The sequence below is a fragment of the Chamaea fasciata genome, unplaced genomic scaffold (assembly GCF_029207755.1).
Source record: "Chamaea fasciata isolate MVZ Bird 193981 ecotype frontalis unplaced genomic scaffold, bChaFas1.0.hap1 SCAF_13, whole genome shotgun sequence".
Taxonomy (NCBI): Eukaryota; Metazoa; Chordata; class Aves; order Passeriformes; family Sylviidae; genus Chamaea; species Chamaea fasciata.
In genome coordinates this window covers 11,597,277-11,615,919 of record NW_027094098.1, presented here as the reverse complement: position 1 = coordinate 11,615,919, position 18,643 = coordinate 11,597,277, and the positions used below count along the sequence as shown (strand labels likewise).

The 18,643-nt window shown below is 43.8% G+C and overlaps 1 protein-coding gene across 1 annotated transcript in view; it reads right to left on the bottom strand.

The window, feature by feature from the left end:
- SETD5 (SET domain containing 5) overlaps positions 1-18,643 on the bottom strand; it is a 66,069-nt gene that overhangs the window by 29,537 nt on the left and 17,889 nt on the right. Inside the window, exons 2-8 of the mRNA XM_066195687.1 lie at positions 10,298-10,472; positions 6,386-6,491; positions 5,307-5,518; positions 4,928-4,986; positions 4,333-4,520; positions 3,262-3,300; positions 1,467-1,709 (exon numbers count right to left, since the gene is read on the bottom strand). Coding sequence (XP_066051784.1) covers positions 1,467-1,709; positions 3,262-3,300; positions 4,333-4,520; positions 4,928-4,986; positions 5,307-5,518; positions 6,386-6,491; positions 10,298-10,368 — 918 coding nt within the window. The 5' untranslated portion in view covers positions 10,369-10,472. The remainder of the gene's footprint in view (positions 1-1,466; positions 1,710-3,261; positions 3,301-4,332; positions 4,521-4,927; positions 4,987-5,306; positions 5,519-6,385; positions 6,492-10,297; positions 10,473-18,643) is intronic.

Sequence of the window (18,643 nt, the reverse complement as noted above, 5' to 3'; positions counted from 1 at the left end):
CCATCCCAGCATGAGCAACGACAAGTACCTACCAACAGCTTGTTTACAGTAACTACACCTCACTATGAAGTTTTGCAAGTTTCTACTTTTTTGTTTCTTTGGCATGTATCACATTTGGAGTCTTCTGATTTGGAATCATGGCCACATTTTACTATGGGAAAATCTATGTCTGCACTAGGAAGGGAGAGGCTGAGAGAGCATGACAAGAACAAGCACATTTATGTTTGGTATCTTTTTATAGTCTTGTGTCGTGCTGTACACATATCAAGAAACACAGCATGTGTTTTATTACTTATTTCAGGACTTTTCCTAAAACCCATGTGAGGCAGAGAGAATTGGTTACATTTAGTCTCAAAAAATATTAAGATTTCTAGAGAAGTAGAACTTTTTCTTCCCTGCATTTCCTCAGCTGCTCTCTTTATAAAGGCTACTCACATAGTCACGTGGAAGTGTTTTTCCCCAACACCCCCTACCCCAAGAAATCATCTTTATTGTGGAATCAGAGGCAAGAATGGAAGAAAGTTTGGTCCAAAGTCCTCTTTCTGCACTCTCCCTTACAGGCAATATGTGTGCTCTGCCTTAAGTGTTTCACCTGCATGAAAGCAGAGGGAAACGTGGGAGGGAACATATGAACTTCACTGAGTGAGTCAGCTGATATAAACAAGAATGATTCAAGCACAAACATATACCTGATATTCAGGTTTCTGAGTTTGCTCCCTTTATGCAGAAGAAGTGCCCCTTCTCTTTTGAAGCCCACCCTTTCAGATGCAACTATCTCCATTCTCCTGGACAAGGGAAGGCCCAGAAAAGCCTGAACTGTGTAGGAATGCTGTGCTCTGTTCAATGAAGCACAGATACGATGAAATCGCAACTAAGAAGAGTGTGAGTGGGGAGGACATACACCACACAAACACATTGCTTCCCTGTTTCTGCTTGTTTACATGCACTCCATAAAGATGGCAGGACACCAACCACTGCTCATCAGTGGAAAGTCAGGGAGAGACCAGTTTCCTAAAATCAGTTGTAGCTGTGCAGTATATGGAAGTTACAAGAGTCCAAATAATCCAAAATACTGAAATAATGTTGAAAGGTTCTTTAAAATAGCCTTCCACACAACATGAGTCAAAAAATAAAATTAAAAATAAATAAAGGGGACTGGAAAACTCAGGTGGTAAGCAGGAAATTTCCTATTTCCAGCAAGTGACAGATCTGGTTCTGCCTCAGACAGAAATACATCAGTGACCGAAGTATTTATGGTAAAATACCTGTTAACCACATCACAGAAATATGCAAAATATCCCCAACTTAGCAACACTGATTTGGTCTAATGCAAACATTCGTGAATCTCTCCCTGTACTGGCATAATTTCTGATTCACTGTGTATCAAACCTATGCCTGTTGGTCTGAGCTACCGTACTGCTGACCCATACCCTGACCTACTCCACCTCTGTCCTGCTTGTTCTTACCTGCATCTGGGACCCAATAACAGTATTATTGCAGGCCAGCTCTGTTTTGTTGATTGTGTCCAGCATAGCAGTTTTGCCTACATAGTCTTTATTAGAGTTTAGATGACGCTCCAGCAAGTTCTGCACATCAGCACTGTACTGGTTCGTGAAGGCTTCCTCGTACTGGTCAGTCCAGAGGCGTATCCGATTCTCCCACCCTTCAGCTGTGTTTTCATCCAAGGCATGTGCTTCAGAAGGGGAATTCTGCACCGAACAACAAAGAATGAATGGATAGTGCACAGCAGGAAAACCTATCCACAGTGCTCCAAGCACATGAATAAGCTACAAAAAAAGGCAAATCTGTTCCAAGCTATATAAGTGTTGGTTATGAGGACACATTTTTCAGCATCTGCACCCTCCAGAACACTCTACCACAGTGTCACTTAGAAATCTACTGAGATTTCTGTGCAGAACTAAGACCTCTTGAAAGTTGGTACTTGGCATAGCTACGTGAAATAAAATTAGGCTAGCACATGGCCAGAAAAAAAAAATTAAGTCACTTTGGAAAAATAATTAAGTACATTTAAAAAGCAAAGGCACAGAACACACGAAGGCAAATAAATCTCATGTAGGCTTGTCCTTACAGTCAACCCACTTGCGGCTAACACAATGCTCGATGATGCTGACTGCATCTCAATCTTTGCAGTGACTGATCCAGAAATAGTCCTGAACCTTCTAGCTAAATGGTCACCAGAGTTTCAAGAAACTGAATGTAGAGCATAAGCTAATACCCAGAGGGTTAAAACTGCAAGTCCTAAGCAGAGTAAAGAAGAGAGGGCAAAATCAGGTAATCCGTTTAGACTGTCTTGTAAAGGAGGGGAAAACAGAAGCTGGTAGAAAGAAAAATACTTAAGCTTCATTCTTTACTTGGCAGTACTTGAAATAGTTCAACAAATACTCCAGAGCTCAGTAACTCAAGTGGCTTCATATAGCACTGAGACATATATGACACTGAGGTCTTGGTAACAAGGACAAGTGAAGAGCAATCATTATTTTAATCATATATATTAAATACAGTAAGAGTTTTCATGCATTTTTACCCTCTCATGTCACTTGCATACTATGGAGATGGTGCATAGGGACACCACAGGATTGTCCTCTTTCCTCTGAGCCACCTGCTAGAAGCCACTGCCAGCTGCAGTGCTGGGGTCAGGTGAAACTGAGCAAACCTTAAGGCACCTCTTGTGTGTCTAGAAACAAATGCAGCTCACAGTTCAAGTCTACTTTTTTGTCAAATATCCTTCCTATTCACTGGCCACACCTACCACTATTGCAGGAAGTCAGAGATAAATATATTGTCCCATCCATCCCTAGTAAGAGGATGTGGAGAGGAAGCAGGCAGCACTGCTAGGGACTCCCAATATTAAACCTGTGAACTACTTTGATGTCCAAGCTTGAAATAGCTTTGATGCAATCAAACAATAACTGCCCTCACAGAAGAGCAGCCACAACCAGTTCTATTTCCCTTACATCAAACACCCCACTCCCAAGTGCCATGAATCAATCACCTCTTGGAACTGGATTGCATTATCTGACTGGAAGCTATCAGAAGCAAATGGAAGGTTCAAGGGGCAATTCCTGTGATACCCTTTTGAATAGGCTTCCTTGTGGCGCACTGTAAGGTTTGAGTTTATTACAAGGCTGGCCCCACAATCAGAAATTCCCCAGGCAAACCAAAAGAGGGACAAAATAAAGGGGAAAAAAACCCCACCACCGTGGTGGTGAAGAATCACACAGGGTTGTAATTTCTACTCACCTTCATCCTCAGAGACTTTCGTGAGCCCTCTCGAAAAGCCTGTCCCCCAGACAAGGAGAGAGAGAAAAAACAATTAGAAATTACCTAAGAATTAGGATCCCAGAATCACACTAAATCTTACTCCAATCCTTAATAAAAGATGGCAAGAATTACAGGAAAACCTACACAAGAAACAATGTGCCTGACCAAAAAGAGACTCTGCAATGCAAATCAGTGGAAACTGCTGAAAAGCTTGATGGCCAGGATTTCTGAACTAAAAAAGCTTGCCTCACTTAGTCAAAATGTCAAGATCAAAACCAAAACTGTCGTGACTAACCCCACTTGCTTTGATACAAGAAAGGTCCAGCAACAGAATAAAGTGGTTCACAACAAAAAAATAACCCCTCCAGACCTCACATACCTCCTGCCCCCAGCATTTTATTTAATCGGTGCCTACCAAAAGAACTTCAAGGAAAACCTAACCTGTGGAAAATCATGGTAAAGTTGGCAGATGATGGGAGAGAACCAGCTGTTCACACACTTGCATTCCAATACAAGCAATTCGGAATTATTTCAGTCCCCAAACCCTCACAAACAAGACAGTAAAGTCATCTCTCCACAAATGTTCATCACTACCTACATAGTTTTCCACACAGGCACTTTCTCTGTCCCCAAAGAACAGTGCCAAGAAGCTCTGTAGGCCAAATTCCTCAACAAAGCATGCTAAAAAGTATCATGCTCCCTTCATTTTTCATTCCATCCACAGACTGACCCTTTTCCACAAACAGCCGGAAGCTGTCTCCCCCAAATCCTAATACAGCAAAAGGAAAAAATATGTAATTGAGTCCAAGCACTGAGCATGAATGGACAGCATTGGGAAATAAGGGTGGAGTTCCAGCAAGGTAATTTTTAAACCAACAACCACATACTCGAGCAGGTCACAAATACAAGGCGTCCCATTATTACACCCGAAAGAGCAGTTCTTGACAGGACAAAAATTTCTCGTCTACTGCCAGTTTGTCAACCTGCTCCTAACAACACTCTGCACAGCATTTGGTAGGAACTGCAGCAACCTTGTCTCACTCCACATACCTTGATCTTTTTGGCCTTTGGAGCAGCACGAGCCTTTTCTGTACTCCTCTTCCTCTTCTTGGGTTTGGTCCTGCGGACGCGGTTGACGGTCAGCGTGATGCTGGTCGGCGTGTGCTGCGTGGCCGTGTACAGCACTGTGGAGGGAGAGAGTTCTTCATCCCAGCTCTCAGTGGCACTGCTGTCCCCGCCTAGAGAGACAAGTGCTTCATGAGCAACAGCTTCTCATCCCTGAGAGCACAGCTTACCCTTATGTCCATTTTCATCAAGACAACTTGTTGCCCCTGTATAGCTCTTCCCTGAGAGAACTATACCCACCTCTGTTTTCCCACCCAAACTGGGAACAGGTGTTCCAAACTTCTGATATGTCACAGAACGGCACTGATGAAAATTCTCCTTTTCTGTTCACAAGATAATCTGATTTTCCCTAGAGCTAACTGAGGTGAAGCGTAAGGAGAGGAGAAAATCCCAGTGGTTGGGAGGCAAAGAACATTAGCTGGCACTGATCACAGTTAGATGATTACAGCATCCAAAAGACAAAGGTCTTGAAGAAAGAAAATAAAAGTCACCATTATCAGAATTATAACCTCAAACTCACCTGACACGTTGTCCTGCTTCCGGCGGCGGAGTCTGATCACCTTCCCCCTGCTCATTCCTCTGCCAAAGGAGAATGCACAATTGAAGCTGGTTTGTAGGAGTAAAGTCACTTGAAATTCAACAGGATGTCACAAGATGCGTGCCCTCAGTGGGGCCCAGGATGATAAGAACATCGATTTAACATCCTCATCTCCACTCCTGGTGCCACCAACACTTGTCAGGCTGACAACGCAAAGGAGGAGGGTCAATACTGGGTAAAGCACTGGAAAGAATGCTCCAGTTAGCAAAAGGAAGTCTGTCCCACAGCCCAAAGGTGACATGGTTCGGTATGAGCAGTCAACACAAGGAGCAGCCCAGATCTGCACTGCACCAAAGCTTACCTGCACTTTTCACACTTGAGGAGGAAACCATCTTGGGAGACACTGCAGTGGCACCAAGTGGGAATTGATTCTCCTTCTGAGGAGCTCTCGCTATCCCCGGAGTTCTCCTCATCAGGCGAGTGCAGGCCATTCAGTTCTGCACGAGGTATAATGGTCTGGACAGGAGGAGAGGCTGGCGGCGTTGGAGGAGGAGGGGCTCCATAATTATGATCCTGAAAACGAGTATTTGCAGTACTGCTTTTAATGTGAAGATATGATGCCTAGAAACTGAAGTCCCAAATCCACAGTTCCCAGGTTAATATTTAACTGGTGTAAAACAATAGCCTGAATTCCTCAACCTACCAAGGTGGTACAATTAAAGCTCTGAAACATGTAAATTATTTCCTTCAGCACCAATGAATTAAACTCAAAACCTATGAAAACAACCAGGCTATTTCAACATTAACTGTTGTACTGCTAACAATCTGAGATGACATAAGTGGCTAAACGGTGGAACCAGCTTCCCTAAGAGTTTCTGTCTGTTGAGATATTCAAAACTCAACTGGACATGGTCTTGAGCAACCTGCTCAAGCACAGTCAGCTTGAACAGGGAGGTTGGATTATGTGATCTCAAGAGGCCCCTTCCAACCTCAATGATTCTGTGACACCCTGTTCATCCCACAGCTTCAAGCCATGCTCCCACTCTTCTTGACTGCTCCTTGATTCTCATTTTAAGTTAACAATGTGAAAATCTGCGTAGTTGAAACAAGTATAGATAGTGCACAATAAACCAAATGGGGCATAAAATTACCACCAGGAAAATATCATATATTCATATATATTCACATTTCATTCATATACTTCATTCAGTTAAAAATCTATTGCCTATAACACTAATAAAGCTTGCTGTAGAATATGCAAGACTTCACAAACAATAAACACAGAAATGAAAAATGTACGGCAGAACTCAGCTCCAACTTAGTGTTCCCTAATAAATAAGCCAAAACTCCTAAGGCTTAATAGGCAAAGAACTATGGAACAAGGAGAAAAAAGTAAAAGTAGACAGTAAAGAGCTGATTCACTGCAGAGAGAGTACTCACTGCGTAAGGCAGCCCGCGATAGCTGTGTTTCTGGGTGGCCCCATAGCCGTGGCTGGAGTACACATTCTTCTCACTGACAGCTGGACTAGCTTCCACAGACTCTGGGCTGCAGAAAGGGCCAGAAGTAAAACCCATCAATACAACATCATTTTTTTAGTGCCAGTATTTCACTGCTCTTTTCTATGGAACACATGAGCTCAAAACAAAGAAACTTCATGAAATCGAGGTAGGTGTCATGTGTTTCACCAAGCATCATGTGTGCAGGATGTACAGGATGAACCTGCTTTCAGAGGGAAGGAACTGAGTAAAGGCCACCCTATGTAGCTCATTAAACTAGGTCTCAGTCTGGGAAGTTAAAAAGGTAATTAGCATGTAAGAAGCTCTGTTTCCTTATTGTTGAGGAAATTTGGTCTAGTTCAGCATTCATATCTGAACCCAGCTAGCCTAATCTCAATCTCAGTACTGAACAGTACTGCCATTTTATCTCTGCAACAGCTTATTTCAACTGCAGCTAAGCAGCTTTCCTGCACCTGCACTTATTTCTCTCTCCCTCAGATACCAATTGTTACTGAGTCCAACATCCTGTGATAAAGCCTGCATGAAAACTGCAGTTATCCTGACAGCAACTACCAGGAATTGGAGATTCCTGTTACAAAGAGACAATGAAATCTATGACCTGGACAGACAGCAGCCACAGAGCAGATTCACCCTGCGATTTCTATACAGCAGCCTGCAATGAGCAGAACAGGAAATCTGCTGCTGAGGTTCAATGCACTCTTCAACCACAGGGTGGTGAAAAAAAACAGCTAAAAATCAAAGGTATATCCTCAGCAGAAAGCTGCAGAAACTCTACTCAGAGAAGGGACAGCTGCAATTCAATGCAGGGGATATTAGATAATGAGGCTAAAGACAGAACACCACCAAGGAAACACGCTGTCTTCTGTTACAAGCAGAAGATACAAGTCAGATAACCTCTGCACAGATCAGTATTAGGGCCTGTATAAGAATACGGCAGAATATTACTGAATCACTTCTACAGATGAAATCTTCATAAAAATTACAGCATGGAGCTGAGCAAGCAGGTTAAGAAAAATACAGAAAAGGAAAACTTTACCTCGGACCTCTGATGCTCTGGTGAGATCTCACAGGATTCTCAGTGGGTCCTACATGGTCAGCGTGAACCAGGCACCATCAAACAATGGCCAGCAATCACACGCAGGGCAGTGCTTAAGCACCCAAGAAGAGTAACCCCTTGCCCTTTGGACTTCCTATTAGCTCTTGAAATCTCTGCTGCACTGAAGTTTGCCCCACCCTGCCACTCAACCTCATCTATTCTCCAAGGCACCAACCTCTGAGCTTCTGGCTTATTCTGGAGTAAGGTGGATCTGTCTTTGCAACATAAAGGAGCAATAATTTATTGTACCAAGAACTGCACAAAGCAGACGATATTATACCTATGCAAACAACGCTTCCATAGCTCAGGATTTAGCACGACATGATAAATTCAGTTGGTTTTCAATGTGACTATAGCCAGCTAAACTGTCAGAAGCAGGAAATACAGATGATTTTTCTCAAAGGATATACTTTTTAATAAAAGGTACCATGTAGAGCTTGCCACATAATCCAGCCTTTGTGACAATCCTTTAGGACTTTCAGATTGGTACAGTGTCAAATCCATTCAGGTTTAATAACACTTTCAGAAAATATTTCAATATTAGAAGGAAAAGAGCCTAAACAGTGTAAGCAGCAGACACGTCCATTGTCCAAGTCACCCACATTCCTAACCACAGTCAGACTGGAATACCAGCAATGCTGCTGCAAGCATTAGCAATAAAACTTCAGGACTGTTGGTGCAACGGTGTCCAGGGGCAACAACGCTGGGGCCCATGCTTCCTCAGCAGCAGCACACCAAGGAGCTTCCACACCTTCCAATATGCAGTCAGACTAACACAGCAAAACTACTCTGCAGCCTCCACATCACCCTCAGATGAACAGGAACACCCTACACCATTTTTCACCTCCTCTCTGTATCAGAGGCTGGGGAAGATGCTAAAGCTCAGCCTGTAAAGAGAATCAGCTAGTTTTCCTTTTACCTTCCCCACTGCTTTCGTGATGCACATCTTGGAATCAATTCCTTGTAAGGGGTACAAAGCTCAGGTACCCCAGACCTCATGCATCAAACCAGAAGGCTTCAAAGGCAAAGTGAAGGACAGCCTTAACTTTGGACAGACCCATGAAGGACACTTCAGCAGTAACGGTGCATCAATGCAAAGCCTGGAGAATTTCCAGAGTCCTGGCATTCCCAATTTTTGGAAAACAGGCAGAGAAGCCAATTCAGAAATCTTCAAATGCCTTTTTTCAAAGCACCCCAGCCTAGCCTCAAGTTGGACCTACAAAGTTCTTACAAGGGAGAAAGAAAATGCTTTGCAGAAGGTTTAGGGGCAGTCTTTTTGATACTTAATCCTACAAGGGACACATGCGCAGATATGTCTGGCTCTTCTCCCTGCCACGCTCAGCTTTGAAAGCAAAGTACATGAGCAAACTATTTAGCACTCTTCCTCCTGTCATAAACAGTTTAAAATTCCTGGATGTTGAGTCTTCGAAGCGCTGCTGTGGGAGAAGCAGGGTGACAAGCAATACTAAATGTTAGATCTTGAAAAGTGAAGGATCATGTAACCAGTGCAGATGAGTGACTTACTAGATTCTGATTCCCCATTTAAAAACAACATGTAAAAATGTGGGCTTTAGGATGGAATGAAGCATCATGAAGAAGAATGGCTAAAATGGGGCCAGTGCCAAGACAGACAAAAAAAAGAGTGTTAGCAGTCTTGCAGAGAGTACGACTGTGTAGTCAAACTCTATGCATAGTCAAACCAGGGTGTGATGGAAGGGAAAAACAATGATTCACAACTTAGCCCACTGCTCTTACAGATCAAAATTAATAAGAGTCTGGAGCACTTTCTGTTCTACACTGATCCACCTGACATGCAAGTATTTGCACAGTAGGTACCTTTAAATAATACACGGGAGAAATCTATCTCCAAAACGTCACTTGTAGATCTTTGTAAAGAGATACCACAGCCCGTGTTTCAAAGAGGGATGCAGGCAAGCAGGAGGCAGAAGCATACTGAAATAAACTTCGGTCCTCACTCTTGTCCCTGACAAAAACATACTCTCATCCTAGCTGACATCATTCTAACAAGGGTTTTAAGAAGAGATCACAACGCAGTATTTCCTGATTTTGAAATGCTCCTGACTCTGCAGAAGCAGAGTCTTTTAAAAGAAATGTAAGTCCCCTCCAACAGGCCTCAGAGATACAGCTGTAGTGAGAGCCCAGCACATGGTCCTGTGGCGGGGACTCCAAAGGATGCTCTCTGAGCTGTGCTCCTTGGAGTCTGCTCAGGTGCAGAAACAAAATAAAGGTGCCTACCCAGGCTGATGCTGCCTCACATCTCTGTCAAACTCCAAAGGTGTCCACAAATCAGTCACACAAGACTGGTACAAAGTCTGAGCTAATAAGCTCTTACTGAGAGGAAGGTTCAGCACGCTGATCCCTCATGTTACAGCTGCTGGAAAAGGAGCTGGCTTGTACCGTGCCAACGTCAAGCCCTGGGTACAGCAAACGCACGACTGCCTGCACTCGAGTATAGATTTACTGGTCAAACAGATACAAAACCCATGGTTGAGTGCCTCATAATGTTGGAATTCTCCTTTTGCTCATATCCTCTGTCAAACTTACCAATTTCCGTAACACTGCATTTGTTAACACCCATCTCTCATACAGCCAGTGGACTGGCAGCCCCTTTCTCCCGAGAGGAGAAAGCACTGGCACCAATCCTACAGCCCGACTCCAGGTCAGCCCTCTGGCACCCTCCCGTTCTCCTTTCTCCTCATCCGTGGGGTAACACTCACTCCGATCCTGCAGCCATGTCGGAGTAGGACGTATCTGGTGTGGTGACTCCCAGAGGGATTGCAATGCTCATGACGCCCGTCGGGGATCACGGAGTCCAGAGGGCAGCGACTGGCCGCTCCGAGGGCGGAGAGGAGCCGCAGAGCCTCGGCCAACACGTCACGGACATGGGGAAACCTACCAGGGTAGAAACAAAGCATTGCATCTCCGTTACGGGATGAGGTCTCCCTGAAAGCCTCTAAAGAAGGCTTCCACAGCAAAGAAAAGCAGAAATAGATTTCCATCAGTGACATGCCACATCATTTTTACTTCATTTTCATGTGTAGGGCCAGGGAAGAGGTAGATGGTCGTAATTTGGTGGGGACCTTGGGGGTTTTTTACAGTGTTGGATTGACATGCAATGAGCTGCTTTGCCTTAAAGCTGATAATGATAGTTCCCCTCCTCCCCCAAGTAAACTTAGGACTAATTATCAGATAAGTAATCTATTAGCTCCTTCTGCATATAAGCAGCAGCTGTCACCTATCACCAACAGCCCTCCACCAGCATTTCCTAACTTTTTCCCCAAACAAGCTGCAGGCAAAATCCCATTTCTGTGGACAACTAGACAACGCCAGGGCGGACCGAGCTGAGCCGTCTTCCCGTAGATCAGTTTGTACGTGCATTTGCTAGGCTACAGCACAGGTGAGTGTGAGCGGCAGAGCAGCTGTTCCCACGCCACTGACGGCTCCGCTGGGCCACGAGGCCCATGCCGGACTCGGCACCGGCGGCTCCGTGAGGCCTCGGGCCGCCCCCGACACCTCCCCACGGCAGAGCCACGTCAGACGTCCGGGCGCGGGGAATGCGGCGGGAGCACTGGCCGTGTGCGGGAGCCGCGGCGAGGCACGGCGGCAGCGGGGCGCAGCCGCCGGCCGGGCCGGGGAAGCCCGGGCTCCACCTTCCCTGCTGACCGCAGCGCTCTGCTACGGCCGCGAGAGAAATCGCCGAAAAACGCCGACTTCCTAGGGTCGGGTGGCGGCCGGAGGTGAAACGGGATCAGCTCCTCGTTATGTAAATAACCTCAATAACACAAATGAGCATAAAGGAGCTATTATTCTACACAGCTCGAGAGAACGAAGCCAGCCCCCCCCCCCGCCCCCCCAACACAGAGAGAAACTACATTTCTGCACGCTTTGAGCAAAGGTAGCTCCAAAACCAAAGAAAAATGGTGACAATCACCTTCTCTGCACGTTGAACTTTAAGGGCAGCCTTAAATACTTTCCATTGCCTTTCCCCGGCTCCGGCAGCGCAGACAGGCCAGCCTGCTGTCACATGCTCCCCGGCATCTCGGGGCTCTGCCAGCAAACCCTCCTGGGCTAGAGAGAGGCCGTGAGCCAAGTGTTCCTGTGGGTTGTGAATTTCTCACAGGGAACTGCCTTTGGACACCACAGTCCAGCCATTGTTTAATACACAGAACCCCCAGAAAGACAAAAGCACACGCTCGCTATAAGGGCAAATGAAGAGTGAGAGTCAGAAAGTTTAAATGCTACATGCTATATTGCCTTTTCCTGTCTTAAAAGGCAGGCCACTTGGCACAAGGAAATACTTTCCTTCTTCAGCATACATCCCTATGGAAAATCTTTCAGACGGTATGACAGGCATACAGTGAATTACAGAAGTAGCATATAAAGATTTCTAAGTGGTCTGTGGCAATTCCCTGTTATGCCCCAAAGCAATGGTCTCACGGGAAGGTGGGAGATGAAAAAGGAAACAGGCAGGACTAAGCTCACAAGCAGTTCCAACCCAAGACAGCCCAGTGTCCTTGAGTGTGTTTTCTGGAAAAAAAATTAAAATAAAAGGACCTTCCAGAAATGTCTTATTTACCCTTTCTCGTGCTTGTGACTAGAGTTGTGATTTCAACACCGATACAAGATGAGACAAACTGCTCCTAAAATACATCCAAAAGCTACAGACATCAACCCCTGCTTCGAACAAATCACATAAAACTCTAGCACAAGGTTCAAAGAAATAAGACAAGTTTATCAGTGTCTGAAGCACCCTTCCCTTTAAGGGCTATGGAAAACTCTTCTCCCCACACCCAGGAGCCTTTCTTAATACTTGTTTAGATGTTTTTCCCTCTATCGATCTCATGCTTTTGCCAATGACCATACCCAGCTGGCAGCAGCCCGATATTTCATCAGGACAAATTCCAGCCTCCTGCCTGCCTGTGACTCAGCAGGACTGGAGGATTTCAGGTGCAGCTTCTGGACTAGAGAGTCACCGGATACCTGGTCAGTCCAGGAGTAACTGGGACAAGTTTTCACCCACTTCTCATAGGAAACCTGGCTTCTATCAGCACTGTACAAATGCTGCTGCACTGATACGGTCTGATAACTCCCATTTTTGGGAAGGAGATTACTGGAGAAACGTGAAATAGCATACTGAAAGGTTAAACAAGGCAAATTCCGGGTCACTTTTCTGTTGACTGAGCAATACTTGCCCAACTATTACCCATGCTCAGATTTTACTGTTTGGTGTTACCATTTTATGTGTACTTTCAACTCCGACAATGTGACAATTCAAAATGAATTGCTGAGACCAACCTCAAGTGCTGTCCAAGACCACATCACCTCCAGGCTACGTTACAGTCCGGACCCCATGAAACTCGGCCTGCTAGCATGCAAAACATCAGCCTGACAAAATGCTGGGCTTGAGATTTAAATGTTCACCTACCTAACTGGCCAATTTCCTGTATATTCAAACCCCAAGGTCTTTCCTACCTCTACCCCCAAAAATACAGCTGTACAGGAAAAAAAACAGAAGTCACACCTAGCTCTCTGTGCTGCTACTGGAAGAAGTTTTAGTAAAATTCAAAGTTTTAATTCAAACCTAATGAGCTTCAGACCACAACACAAATCTATCTCCCTCACAACACAATTCTTCTTGAAATCAAATGGAAATGGGAATTTTGATGGCCTAACAGGTAGATAATATTTAGTTGGTTTTGAAAATGCAGCATTTAAAGGTTTTTTCTTCCCCCCACATTTGGCACCTACACACCAGTCTCCTTAACCAGTCACACTGGTATAAAGATATCTGGTCTTCCCCAGCACGATCAGAACAGCCCAGATGAGCATCCATGCGCACAGCCACCCCAGCTGGGATCCCCAGTTCTCACTCAGTGCAGGTCACACACCAAGGCACTGACCCATTGTGAGTGGCTGCCTCAGCTACACTGTGAATGAATGCTATTCATTTATTTCAGGTAACATCCTGTATTGACAGAAGGAACTGTAATAAATCTAAGCTGGCCAAGCTAAGGTTAAGCAACACCTGCTGCTGTAACAGTGAATTTAATTTTCAGAACTCTGTTTAGGATGCAATGGCTGCAGCGCTGCACTGGCTCACTTCCACAGCCAGTGCCATCCATGTACAAATAAAGCAGATGCAGAAAATTTACTGCTGGAAACTATGACTTGTGATGTTAAAAGTCTGTACTAACAGGGACAATCAAGCATGGTGAGTCAAACAGCTCACCAGAGCTTCCTCCTGCAAGATGCAATTGTTCCTGTTTTCACTCGTGTCCCAGTCATACAGCCATCTCTGAGCACTCACGGTGGGCAACACTTGGTGACAGACTCTACAAAGTATTTTGGAGTGTCATGAAAAATTCACCTGCAGACAAAAAACCCTGGGCACAGCCTCACAGACTGCATGCGCTACCTAAATTCAGACTCCATCACCCTTTGGTGGTACTCAGGTGATGCTGTGCAATCTCAGGGGGGACTGAACACGTCCCTTGCACCCTCCCACAGTCACAGATTCAAGGGCAAAGTAGTTACGAAACGGGGAGGACAGAGATTCATCCTGTTCCTCTGCAGGGTCAGTGCACATCTGTGAGTCTGCATCCACAGAGAGCCTGAAATACTTTACCATTGCCTCCAGTGTCTCATGCATGGCCAAGAAAGACAGAAAGTTAACACTGGTACAAACATATCATGGACAAACTGACAAAAGCTTTTTCTGATTATGCAAAATTTCAACACGTGAGCCAGGGCAGGGAGAACAGGGAAATCACCTCCATGTGCACTGATGGTGACCACTTCTTGTTTGCAGACAGTAAAGGACAGATAGGCACTTCCTTTACCTCTCCCCACACTTCCCAACAACTCCAGTTATTGAAGTCCCAAACTGGAAACAGATTCCAGACTTTTGACAACCCAGAATTACTAGTGTGTGAACAATAACCACCATCATCTTCTCTATGCTCAGCAATGGGCCTCTAAAGTCACCTATGAAGGATGAGCTCTGTGTGTAAAGAGTTGCACATCTTTAAGCTCCCACGCCATTACTAGTCATACCAAATTCAAAGCACTTTTTTTTCTCCTGTACCTCATACTGCCACAGGCCAGTCCAGCGCTGGTGGAAAACTGGTAACAGCAGCTCTGCCATGCAGCCTTTTTTGGCATCCCTCCCACCAGCCTCATTTGGGACAGAGACTGCAAGGTCTGATGAGTTCATACTTGCACTGTCATCTGCACCAGCCGCAAATCACTCAGCATGTGGAGCAGTGTAACAAGTGTTAGCATCTTAGATCTTCTTCACTCATCTTTCCCCCTGGAAATTTCAAAATAACCAAAATCTATGGGACATCTAATGTAAACAGGAAGAGCTTCCATTACCATGCTGAAAAAGTCCTCTCACCAGGCAGTGCCACTCCAATATGAGCACAGTCCACCTGAGTCCAATCAACCACTGCCTCTACACACATAAACCTCATGTCAAGGTCAGATCCTCACAGAAGGGAAACCACCTTTAGCGCAAACAGAGTCAGATCAAGATTTTCTGTGTTTAATAGTCAGGTCAAAAAAATGCATCAAATTCCCTGAATTTCAGACATGTTGTTCTATAAGGACATCTACATAGACAGAAGGGCAGAGCAGATAAATCCTTAAATCATTTAGCTCCAACTTACTGTGAAAAAATTGCTGAAAGTACTTGAATCATGCCTCAGTCTACCAGTACAAATGCTTAGCTCTGCTCTGAAAACAAGCTGGGTTCACTAAGCAGCAAGGAAACAACTGTGCCAGTTTTAAAGAATGAAATATTGATATAAGTATTCACTATTATCATTAGATCTATATATCATCTGCTAGTGGGCTGACAAAGCAATACAGCAATTGTATCCCACGGGGTCTGGGAGAACTCAGTCCTAGTCTACAGCAGAAAGGAACAAAGTAACAGGCAACACTGGTATTCATTACTAGCTATGCATACCATGATAACCAAATTATTGACAAGTATAGTGCAATGGTTAAAGATTTATCTGTCTTAGGCCTTTCTGAAAACTGTCCCCTGGTTTATATGTATGCAACCATATGCAAAAAGAATTGCTTGTATGTACACGTTTGGTTCAGAGTTCATTTTGCTCTCTGGGGTCTAGAGAACCTTGACAAAACACCAACAAGCTCTTAGAACAAGAATAACAGCATTTTAGAATTGTAAAATGTCAAAAAGCAACAACCCAGTGAGACCTGCTCCTGCTCTCCACACTCACAACAAGAGCTGGAGTCAAAGATCAGGGAATAGCAAGACTACTGCTTTTAGGATATGGGTGATTTAAAACACTTTTGGTATCCATGGGCCTATGCATCAGTCAAGTTGTTCCATACAAGATACAAAATAATATTAACAATTCCTATTATTCTTGAAGTGTTCTATGAAAGCACTACCAACTACCTCAACACGTTTATGAATACACCTACTTAGCTAATGTCAGCTTGATAAAGTTGCTCAGTGAAGGCTATGTAAGCCATTATTAAAACTGAGGTATAAGAAAGTTAAACTGATTTTGATAGAATTTGGGAACAGATGGAAAGTAAGTAAATTTAATAAAAAAATTAAACTAGGTTTAAGTCATTTAAAGGCAATTTTCACCATATCCATCCACAAGATTCCATCATTTTATCTCATGAAGAAAACATCAATTTTAGTTAAACTCCTCTGTGAACTACACCTTAATGGATTACAAATGATGAGAGAGCAACTGAGAGAACCATCAGGCAGAGAAATTACAAAATGCAAAGTCAAGTACTCTTAGCAACTGACCTAAGACAGCAGAAATTACTTTGAAAAGTAAAAAGAATAACCTCAAAACTTTGCTGCTGCTTCAGCAGTCAAAACATTATGCAAACCAAAACAAAATCCTGTTTTTCTTTGGAAATAATTACAGATTTCAGATACTACAACAAAAAAATAGAAGAGAAATTTAATAAGAGATAAAAAAAAGGACAGGTAAAACTTTGCCTCCAGAAATACCTTCTCTGAGACAATTCAATCACATCCTTGACAGTTCAATATGCTCCAGAGGTGAAGATGTCAGACAAGGGTTTGTTTGGACTTTCTTAAAATATCCAATTTGCATCACGGAACCTTACCGGAAAGTTTAATTTCTATCGATTTTAAATTGGTTGAAGAGTCATACATAAAGATAATTCCATAAAAATGCCATATTAGAAAGCAGAAGCAAATTACCGAGTGGCAGTGATCCACGGCAGACCAAATTATTCTGAGGTATATTTATGTAGAGGTGGCAGGCACATGCCAGGGAACTTTGCCTGCACCCCAGGCTGATGAGAAGGGCCCTGGCAGCATTTGCATGGTCTGCACACACAGTGTGCTGAGCAGGTGACACAGAGGATGTTTTAAAGGAATGACAACAATGTAATGCAAAAAGGACTCTCCCAACCAAGAACATCATAGTAAAGTCCACGTAACTTTAAGGGTCATAAACAGAGGAAGCCTGCAAGAAAACTTCACAACACTATGAAAATTTGAAATCATCAAAATAAAATTAAAAGAATAACAGAAATAGTGGAGAAAATCAGAAAAAAAATCCCATAAACTCAAAAAGAATCCCTAACTAAGCTAAAAACATTGCTTTACAGTGGCTCTGTCTCACAGCATTCCAAGTCACTGGTGAAGGTGACAAATTCTTTTAACACGGAAGCACTCAAAATTATATTTTTAATTTAGTATATATATTTATTACATTTTAGTTTTGCAAATACCATTTCTCTACTATTTTCTGGAAAACAAAGTAATACAAGAGAAAAAAAGGATTACACGTAAGGCACCACAGTTGAAGATACAAAAATTACTAAAGTACATGGAATAGGAAAGAGGAAAAACATCCCTTTTCTCTTCCAGTTCCACAAACTTTTGAGTTTGTAACTTTCATGGGGCTATTCTGCAGCGTAGGGAACACATCCTAATTGCTATGCGGGTCCTATACTGTGAGGTTGCTGCTCTCTTTTCCCATGAGGTGAAGGAGAACAGTCAAATGTCTGTATGTCACAAAAATGCAAACAAAAAGGTACTCTGAGATTAAGAGTTTGACAACCAACCTCCAGTGAATCCAGCTGTGGCAGCTGATGTTACTGCTGCGACTGTCTCCTCTAAGTCTTTGCCAAACCAGGTGGCAGGAAGGAAACACTGCCATGTCTCATCAACTGCAGTCAATGCCAAGGATACTGGACTAAAAGCAGAAACAGGTAAAACACATATTCCCTTTTGGACACTGTTCTAGGGGCAATACATTTCTGCAATGGGGCTGATAACTAGGAACAGCAATATTGGAAACACCACTGCTCAGTCCACCACACCTTGTCCATATATATCCCTATGTTTCCAGGTTTTAAGAGACCTGCCTACACCAGAAAATGGCTACGGATCAAGTAAGACTCAAGATTAATTTAAATAATGTAAATAACATTGGTTTAATCTTAGCAGACCAAAGTGCTTCCTTGTTCTAAATTTTGTTGCTTGTGGATGCAATAGTATTCACATGAATGGTTTTCTCCATGCAATTATTAAACTTTCCTAAGTAGACAAACCTTAAATTTAAAAGCTTGTCAGACAACCCCCCCCCCCCAAAAAAAAAAAAAAAGCCTTAAGACCTTGAAATTGCATTTTGAAGGTATTTCAGAGAGAAAAGCCTGTACCACATGCAAGGTCAGAGGGAAACTCAGCAATAATGGGCAATAACTAGGATCAAATCCAAAGCCAGAGAATTACAGTTCCCATGAGAATTCACAGTCCAGAGTCACGGGAAGTCGCTGAATATAGAAGGGGAATCAGCAGAATTTACTGGCACAGAGCAGCATCCCGAACTCGCAACCAGTGGAGGGCTAACCACTAACAAGTTGCCAGGAGTGGGACTGCAACCTCCAGTCCTAGTATCGGAAAAAAGATTTCTGCATAATCCCAACTAAATACTCTCTGCCTGTGCCTCGAGGTCTGGCTGTACGTCCTTTATACATCTATTTAAGGCCCCCACGTGACAAGGCTGCCTGCCCGGCCACTCCCCGCC